The sequence below is a fragment of the Anomaloglossus baeobatrachus genome, chromosome 2, assembly GCF_048569485.1.
Source record: "Anomaloglossus baeobatrachus isolate aAnoBae1 chromosome 2, aAnoBae1.hap1, whole genome shotgun sequence".
In the NCBI taxonomy this organism is placed as follows: Eukaryota; Metazoa; Chordata; class Amphibia; order Anura; family Aromobatidae; genus Anomaloglossus; species Anomaloglossus baeobatrachus.
This window is the reverse complement of record NC_134354.1, coordinates 50,119,684-50,129,536: the sequence shown is the minus strand read 5'-3', so window position 1 is coordinate 50,129,536 and position 9,853 is coordinate 50,119,684. Positions and strand designations below refer to the sequence as shown.

The window sequence follows — 9,853 nt, the reverse complement described above, 5'->3', positions numbered from 1 at the left end:
TCAAGCAATGTACCAGTAAGGCTATGTGCCCACAGGGAAAGTGTCCTGCGGATTTATCCGCAGGAGCTCCCAGAAATCCGCAGCACAACTTTGTCTGTTTACATGCTGTGGATGTCCTGTGGATATGCTGCTGGCATTCTGCATTGAGGATACAGTACCATGGCTTGGGCACTGCATCCTCAATGCAGAACAAGTGCTGGAGTGATTGGGACGTTCAAACTTACCTCCATCACGCAGCACTTCCCTCTCCGGCCTTGTCTGTTCTGCACATTACAGGAGAAGGTGGGCGGGCCTGAACTAGCTCTGTCTGTCACATGACCGGAGCTTGTGCAGGCCCCGCCCACCTCCTCCTTCCTGTACCTGGCTCCACTACGCTGCTCTGCACCGGAGGAAGTGGTGTCTGCTATCATGGCAGGTAAGTATAGGACCCTGCGGAGAAATCCGCAGGAATAATTGACATGCTGCAGATTTTTCCGCAGGGAAATTCGCATTATTTCTGCTGCGGAAAAAAACGCAGCATGGGAACAGCACTCCCCAATTGCCATAGAAATGGCTGGGGACTTGCTGTACTGCGGATTTTTGAAAAATCCGCGGAATTTCTGCAAAAAAATCGCGGAAAATTCCGCAGATTTTCCGCAGCATAGGCATATCGCCTAAGGTATTTCTTTTTTCCCCCCCGCCCTCCCAAAACAGATTTAAAATTAACCAAAATGTCCGCTGTAACCCAAAATAGTGCCAATGAACAGTGGATACATGTTACCACCACATTACATGCACCCTGTGCTCTTAAGTGGGTAAAGATAAAATACTTATCCATAAAGATACAAAATAAATCTACTACTACTACTAGCACATGAAGGTGAATTGATTTATTTATTGCTATTAAATATCTTTTAAAAATCTTAGGTTCCTCTCTGCCACTAGTCGTGTGAGCTCCACCGAGGGCAAAAAGACTATAAGTTGCCATTTTCTTGTTGTCTATTTCCATCGGCACTCAGGAGAGGAAAAACCCCCTGTGGGGGAAACCTCTAGGGAACCATGGCCTACGGATAAGTGCCCTTCCCTGGGGGCACAAGGCAACATGTTGTCTAGTAGTGCTGGTCCACGGTCATATTATTGACTCCTGGTAGGATTGTCATGGTCTACAGCTCCATGGCCTACGGATAAGTGCCCTTTCCTGTGGGCACAAGGCAACATGTCTAGTAGTGCTGGTCCACGGTCATATTATTGACTCCTGGTAGGATTGTCATGGTCTACAGCTCCATGGCCTACGGATAAGTGCCCTTTCCTGTGGGCAAAAAGCAATATGTTGTCTAGTAGTGCTGGTCCACGGTCATATTATTGACTCCTGGTAGGATTTTCATGGTGTACAGCTCCATGGCCTAAGGATAAGAGCCCTTCCCTGGGGTCACAAGTCAGCATGTTGTTTTGTAGTGCTGGTCCATGGTCATATTATTGACTCCTGGTAGGATTTTCATGGTGTACAGCTCCATGGCCTAAGGATATGAGGCCTTCCCTGTGGTCACAAGTCAGCATGTTGTCTTGTAGTGCTGGTCCATGGTCATATTATTGACTCCTGGTAGGATTTTCATGGTGTACAGCTCCATGGCCTAAGGATAAGAGCCCTTCCCTGGGCTCACAAGGCAACATGTTGTCGTGAACTGCTGGTCCACGGTCATATTATTGACTTCTGGTAGGATTTTCATGGTCTCCATCTTCTTGTATTTTGACACTGCAAAGCGCCAGAATGCAGCAAACTCCGCCCAGCCCGCATTACAGGAGGGAGGAGGAGTGGATATGGCTACACTGCAGGTCACGGCCCTCAGGATACTCCTAGTGCTGGTGGAATAGGAACCGGTGAACAGCATTTCTCAGAGCTGTTCACTTCCAGGGTTTTATCCTCCTCCAAATACTGTGGAAGGCGTCCTTCACAATACTGCCAAATGTCCTGCCGGGAGAGATAATAGGTTAGAAACAATCCTTATATCCCAATAAGACACATTAAATAGGGCTGATCTGAGGGGAAACCGCATGCAGACTAAAAGAAAATAGATTCCATACTAGACTCTGTTGACAAGACAGAGCCATAACGTTATGGAGGGGCCTATGAAACCCCCCTATCCCCGTCCCATTTACACTGACTCACCTGCGATTAGATCTTACAGGTTTTGGTATCTGCTTTATGACCTTCCATCCATCATTGGCAAATGTGAATCCACTGAAGAGGTTTTGATCTGTTTCGGCTATTGGTGGTTGAATGGTTTCAGTGAAAGACAAGACATGTTTAATTTTCTCTGAAGTCATCACTGGTGGCTGCAGAGAGAAGATAGAAGAACCAGTGTTGATAAAGAACAAACACAACAGAAATGTACTGCTACCACCATCATTTCTGGGTCATATACTTACAGGGGGGATCTGGAATGGTGGACATGCTCTGGCTTCCTCTATATCTGTCCAGTTGATCTCCTTAAAGAATGGATGATCTCTTATGTTGTCCACAAATTTCTGCCGACTCTCTGGTGACTTATCCAAGAGCTGAGAACATATAATGAAAATGATTATTCAGTCTCCAGTCGTCCTCCAATTTCATTGTGTATTGCATTACATATATCCAGTGCATTACTGAGATGTGTCTTTATACTCACCCCCTCAATGACGGCTTTGAGCTGGGGGTCCATTTCATTTGGGAAGACAGGATCATCATTGATTATTGCCTTAATGATGGCCCCACCAATTTGACCTCGATAGAATGGATGTCTGCCAGTAGCCAGCGTGCATATCACCACACCAGCAGAGAACCAGTCCACTGCCGTGTTGTAGGGCTTCTCTTGAAGAATCTGTGAAGACATGAAAAGACAATAAGATTGTCCAGCCTTGTAGACAGTGATCACTCAAGGACATGTAGATGATTCCTCACCTCAGGAGCCATGTAGAAAAGAGTCCCAGCACAACCTGAAGTCTTTGTATCTCCAAAGATGTTCATCACTGCAACACCGAAATCAGCGATCTTCAAATGACCGGTGCTGTCCAGTAAAATGTTGTCCGGTTTTATGTCTCTGGAAAGAGTTTAAAAAAATGCCATAATGTAATTATTATATTAGCCTGACTGATAACTCATTAGGGCTGAGATATCAAGTGTCTACAGGGGGCATGAGGATGAGGGTATGAGTTTATATACCAGGTCTACACAGAAGAAGACGTGCTGCACCTACCTGTGTATGATGCCTCTGGAGTGTAGAAACTGCAGCCCACAGATCAGCTCAGCAGCAAAAAATCTAATGAGAAAATAAAGATAAAGCAAACAACATCCATCATTTCAACCACTAAACTGTGAACTAATAATGACATAAGGCTGTTCCTGAGAACGATCATCTTAATCTAATATATCCATGTTCTGTCTTACCTGATGGCTGGAATGGTAAATGGGGCTCTGATTTTCAAAAGGTCTCCTCCACTGATATATTCCATAACATAGAATAAGTAGTCCTGTGACAAACCAGAGAAGATAATAGGTGTTACTGGTATAGTCTAGATATGAGACACTGGTGGTAATGTTATAATACATGAAATATGATAGTGGCCTAGAATAACATTGCACACAGCCATATAGACAGGCATTCATATAATATATTGAAGACCCAGAGCTGTTAGATCCTCAGCCTCTTACCTGGGACTGGAAGGTGGAAAAAGCCTGAGAAATTAATGGACTCTTCCTAGTCATCTCCAAGACCTGTCTCTCTATTAGGACGTTGTCTCTTAATTTCTCAAGTAGTAACCTCTTCTTCACCATCTTCACTGCCACTTGTTGTTGGGTGGCATGATGTGTGGCCAATATGACCTGGAGGATAAAGAGCATTAGAACTGGAGGAAAGGCACATCCTGCCATGAGATGTGACGACAAGATATGAAGCAGTGAATTTCCTAGAGTCATATTACTGCTCCACATCACAAACATGAGTAAGACATCACCACAATTCCTTATACTTACTTTACCAAATGCGCCCTCTCCAAGGATTTTATGGAAGGTGAAGCTCTCCAGTCCAGTCACAATGATGGGGGATTCAGCTGGGGTTGTCCCTGATGGAGAGAGGAGAAATAAGATGTATTATTTCTATATAATGCTAATGTGGCCTCCTATAGCAATTACAACATGGGGTACAACAATCTTAGGGGGTATCAAAGAGAAAAGGCACAGCAATCATAATAGGTGGGGTATTCTAAAGGTTCACAATCTCATCAATTACTACATTGGGGGCTAGTGGCTCTCGGAGTCTTAGATCTGCACTCACCTGACAGCTGCTCAGTGTCAGCTTTGGGAGACACGCTGGATCCATCATCAGCTTTTTCCCCCATCGCTTCTCCCCTTTTCCTCTTGCTCACGATACTCTCCTGTATCGGGCTTCCAGGTCTCTTTGAAGCCTTCATAAGGCTTTGGTTGGTGCCATCTTTCTCTCTCTCCGGTGTTTCTATTTTCCTTTTTTTTGGCACCTCATTTATGCTCTCTGTCTTTCTCTTCCTCGATCTCTCCATATTAGGTTCAGGGTTAGCTTTGGGGGACCCGCTGGATCCATCATCAGCTTTGTCCCCCATTGCTTCTCCCCATTTCCTCTTGCTCACGATACTCTCCTGTATCGGGCTTCCAGGTCTCTTTAAAGCCTTGATAAGGCTTTGGTTGGTGCCATCTTTCTCACTCTCCGGTGTTTCTATTTTCCTTTTTTTTGGCACCTCATCTATGCTCTCTCTCTTTCTCTTCCTCAAACTCTCCATATTCAGCTCCATAGATAAAATTCTGGGCTGAGGAAGGTCCTGTCCACCTCTAGAGCGCTCCTGGATGTCGCCTGGAACTGCTCCTCTAACAGGCCTTCTATTATTCAGTATTATATTTTATATAACACAAAAAATTTGCTAAGCGCAAGTAAAAGTCACCTTCACCCACTAAGTGATGAAAACAACTGGACAATATTCAGGCTGCAGCAACATTCTGATGACTGTTCTATGACATCACAAAAGGAGGCATTGTGACATCATCACATTCCAAAGGTGACATGACATCACAAAGTTTAAATAGACAAAAAGGAGGGAAAAAAATTACACCTTGATATCATGGATATCATGGAGTTTAAAGCTGCCGTTGTGTGAATACTGTTTTATTGTAAAAATAAATATCCTATATAATATTAGTCACAGAGGGTCGCAGCCACTCTGGGCTTGGACAGTGACAAACAAATGTTTGAATTTGGCCTAATGGTCCTTTGTGTGTATATATATATATATATATGTATATATATATATATATATATATATATATATATATATATGCAAAAAGGAGGGGAGCCAGCACTGCTTATGAGTGGCATGCAACAATGAGAAAGTAAAAAGTGTAATATTCACAAGTTCATTCCTACTGTAACAATTCAATGAGATTTTTGGCAAATAATTGATCAATGATTTGAGCCCCCCTGCCCCGTCACGGCAAATCTCTATAAGGGGGGTCCCTACACTAAATTTGTAATTTATATACGTACCATAAGGTCTCGTGTAATGCGCAGGACCGTATAAGAACATCATAAGAACATCAGACATTGTGCTGGTGTGTGTGGTTCTGCCACACGCACTGGCACCTGGACTGCCCTTTTTACTCGCAGTTGTCAGCCCTTGCAGCATGGGAGTGGTTCTGATCAATTATTTGCCAAAAATCTCATTGAATTGTTACAGTAGGAATGAATTTGTGAATATTACACTTTTTGCTTTCTCATTGTTACATGCCACTCATAAGCAGTGCTGGCTCCCCTCCTTGTTGCATATATATACGCAATGGTAAAAAACTACGCATCCTATATCTAATACTCTCTTACACTAATAGAGAGCTCAGAAAAAACATTGTCCCCATCTTTCATTTCTATTGAGGGTTTATCCAGAACCACTTTATTTTTACCTCATGGGGCTCAGAGCCATAGTATGATGCACCCACTATAGTCCTCTATATGTTATAATGCACCCCAATACTCCTCCATATATTATAATGTGCCCCCATCGTCATCCATATATTAAGATGCACTCCCTTTTTCTCTGTAGAGTGTGAATGAGAATTCTGCTTATTTTCTGCATGCCAATATGCATTGCAGAAGTGTGTGTATTTGCCTCGTGTAAACAAAACCTAAAGGGGTATCTTCTTCTTAGGCAACTTAGGCATATCCACAGCATATGACATGAGTGTCTGATAGGAAAGCTGCTCATTTATTAAGAGAACTAGGATCTGGTGCTTGGATCACTAATTCTAGTGAACGGTGGGGTCCCCAATGATTGCCACTTATTCCCAGAATTTTTGCTTCTGCTTAAATGAAAACTTACTTTGATATAGTGATTGTGTAAGTGAGCGGACTAGACCCGTGTGCTCCTGCCCTGAAGACACCTATAATATAGTGATGTGTCAGTCGCGAATGATCCAACACAACTATCTGGCTCCCTGCTGTGACTGACCGGAGCCGGATCCCCATTGAGAGCCACTGAATTCTCTTAACAGCTCTCACTGGGCGTAAAATTTCGGTGTTTGGTGGACAAAATCCTGCCCACCTGAACAAAACACCGCCCATTCAGCAATTTAATTGGCCCATTGTGAGTGGGCAGGGTTTAACAGTGGATGGGCTTGGTTTCAACAGAGTTAACATAAGCTTAAACATGTGTTCACCTGGTGTACCCAGGAAGGTCTTCAGATGGGGACAACATCCTGATGTTGGATTTCCTGGTGAAGAAGTGAGGACACGCTTTGAAACGCGTAGCATAAAACCACCTACATTTCATTACCTTTGGATATGTGTCATTTCTACAGCAACGCAGTAAAAGTTCCACTTTTATTTGGTTCCTGATCTCCGGCTTTGGAGCACGTGAACTCTGCAGCAGTTGATTACATGCTTTAATTTGGTTGTGTGTCACACAATGTTACAAGGTGAGCACAATCCCTCATCATATGTTTGTTGGGTAAGACCCTATTGTGCTTGTTATCCCCAGCTTTTATCTCAAGTGGAGACTTGGCATAGACCTGGGTGAATAGGTCAGCACAGAAACCTACATCAGACAAGGCAAGTCCTACAGTAGTCAACACCTTTATAGAGAACGGCTCCCTATGGGTGGAATGAGACTCTGGCCAAAGAAGACTGTATATGTAAAGAATGTGCTCATGTTTTGTGCATTCAGTGGCAATATGTTCACGGTATTGTGGAAAGTGTTAAAAAAAAGACTGTTCAGAAAGAATCAGTATTGGAGTCTGACTCCCAAGTGGAAGAATATTGGCCTGCCCAATGGCCTAATCACAGGTATGGCTTGCACACACAAATACTATACACCCAGCCAGGATCACTGCAACCAATTCTTTCCCCCTTGCTCTTTGAAGATCGCCAGGGTGCGGACCACCAAAGGACTGAGTCTCTCGCCCTAGACAACCGCCCGGGGCCACCCTCACAAGTGCACAATACAATTCTGATTTGCACACTATGTTGGATGATATAATGCAATCCAGTGCATAAAGTCTAAAAACACATGGCTTTTTGCACCTCTCTTTCTTCATGTGTTCAATACTTTTTCTTGGTCTTGTGAGCGAAATACACCTCCTTCTGTTGTGGATACATTTGGACTAGGCTCCATTTTGGGGCTCCCTCTTGTGGTCAGTGCTGTTAGTGAAGTTTGCTGGCTGAATTGAAACCAGACAGCTGGGGATGATTGGCAATCAGGTTCTTCTGACTGGGCCTATATAACTGAGTAGTGTTCTCTTGTTCCTGGCCGGTGCTCAATGTTGTCTCCTGTGTGCTATGGACATTCTGAAGCCAGCCCTTCCTTCTGTGTTTTCCAGAACTTTTTTCAGATAAGTTTGGTCCTTGTACCTTTGCTGGTGGTTTCCACCTTTTGTTTTTTTTTCTGTTTAGGTACTAAGGCTTATTCCTATTTTGCCCGTGTGGAGTTCTGGGTGGAGTTGGATCATTCCCCCCTGGAAATGCCTGTGTACCTTGCTCCATATTCTGCTCTGTATTTTGTTTTGTCATGCTTGGTACTAATTTCAGTCCCTCCACAATATTAGTGTTTTGTTTGGATCCCAGTAAAACCAGAGCACTGATATACTGGGGGAGAGTCCGTGTGGGCTCAGTATTTTTCTATATCAGACGTGTTGGTTCTTTTTCTAGGGTATTGCACGACTGCAGACAGTGCTCTTTTCTGTCCTTTCCTATTTAGTTAGTTTGGGCCTCATCTTTGCTGAATCTGTTTTCTACCTGTGTATTGTGTTTTCCTACATCACCGTAATCTTTAAATGTGGGGGGCTATCTATATCTTTGGGAACTGCTCTGAGGCAGATTAGCCTTTCCTTTTTTTCTCTCTGTAGGAAAAATTGGTTCTCCGGCTGTGTCGAGGCGACCAGGTCATCGTAGGCACGTCCCACGGCTACTTCTAGTTGTGTGTTAGTGGTAGGTCTACAGTTCGCTGAGATTCCAACCACTCTGGTACATTCTGGGTTTCCTAGTTTTGTTTTTTTTTTTTTGATCCTCCTCGGTCACTGAATCATAACATCCTTCTACGCCTCTCAAACTCCAAATTAATAAGATTTGTTTTACGAGCGCTCGGTAAGTCAATACAGCACACACATGCTTTGTGGTATACTGAAAGAATTCTCTATTACTACATGTAACCAGTCTATATAAGCTCACAGACAAAGGCCTTGTCCACCTGAACTATGCACCAATAAGCGCTACAGGGGCATGAACAGTAATGTGAAACGTCCCCATCCACCAGTGAATAGCTGAACGCTATGACATCATTAGCTATAAAATAAGGTGATTCCCTGCAGGGTATATAATCAAAAACAAGCATTGTTGACCTTAGGGAGATCAACATATCCACTGCGGAGACACCATCATGTGTTTCTCAACGCAGTGATTCTAGAGCATTGCCCCCTGGGAAGTATGCAAATAAGAAAGCCGCGGAGACACCATCACGTGTTTCTCAACGCTGGCAGGAAACTATCCAGGTCTTTCACCGGGAAGGAACAACCACGGGAAGGGCAGTCTCCAGTCAAGGAGACCACCTATACCAAACATGGTATCCATCCACAGACAGCCGTTTCGGGGTATTTGCCCCTCATCAGTGTGGAGTAGGAATCTGGCTAGTGGGGGCAATGCCTAGTATAAGACTACTTAAGCAAGCATTGTTGACCTTAGGGAGATCAACATATCCACTGCGGAGACACTATCACGTGTTTCTCAACGCAGTGATTCTAGAGCATTGCCCCCAGGGAAGTATGCAAATAAGAAAGCCGCGGAGACACCATCACGTGTTTCTCAACGCTGGCAGGAAACTAGCCAGGTCTTTCACCGGGAAGGAACAACCACGGGAAGGGCAGTCTCCAGTCAAGGAGACCACCTATACCAAACATGGTATCCATCCACAGACAGCCGTTTCGGGGTATTTGCCCCTCATCAGTGTGGAGTAGGAATCTGGCTAGTGGGGGCAATGCCTAGTATAAGACTACTTAAGCAAGCATTGTTGACCTTAGGGAGATCAACATATCCACTGCGGAGACACCATCACGTGTTTCTCAACGCAGTGATTCTAGAGCATTGCCCCCTGGGAAGTATGCAAATAAGAAAGCCGCGGAGACACCATCACGTGTTTCTCAACGCTGGCAGGAAACTAGCCAGGTCTTTCACCGGGAAGGAACAACCACGGGAAGGGCAGTCTCCAGTCAAGGAGACCACCTATACCAAACATGGTATCCATCCACAGACAGCCGTTTCGGGGTATTTGCCCCTCATCAGTGTGGAGTAGGAATCTGGCTAGTGGGGGCAATGCCTAGTATAAGACTATTAAG

At 44.3% G+C, this 9,853-nt stretch overlaps 1 protein-coding gene across 1 annotated transcript; it reads right to left on the bottom strand.

Moving 5' to 3' along the window:
* Positions 1 to 1,676: 1,676 nt before the first annotated feature.
* On the bottom strand, positions 1,677 to 4,881 carry LOC142282771 (protein kinase C delta type-like). Its single transcript, XM_075333041.1, has 10 exons — positions 4,290 to 4,881; positions 3,989 to 4,077; positions 3,668 to 3,838; positions 3,404 to 3,486; positions 3,213 to 3,275; positions 2,918 to 3,056; positions 2,646 to 2,837; positions 2,407 to 2,535; positions 2,147 to 2,313; positions 1,677 to 1,948 (listed from the first exon to the last, which is right to left on the bottom strand). The coding sequence occupies exons 1-10, from the start codon at positions 4,777 to 4,779 to the stop codon at positions 1,882 to 1,884; spliced, it is 1,590 nt and encodes a 529-aa protein (XP_075189156.1). The 5' UTR covers positions 4,780 to 4,881; the 3' UTR covers positions 1,677 to 1,881.
* Positions 4,882 to 9,853: the final 4,972 nt, after the last annotated feature.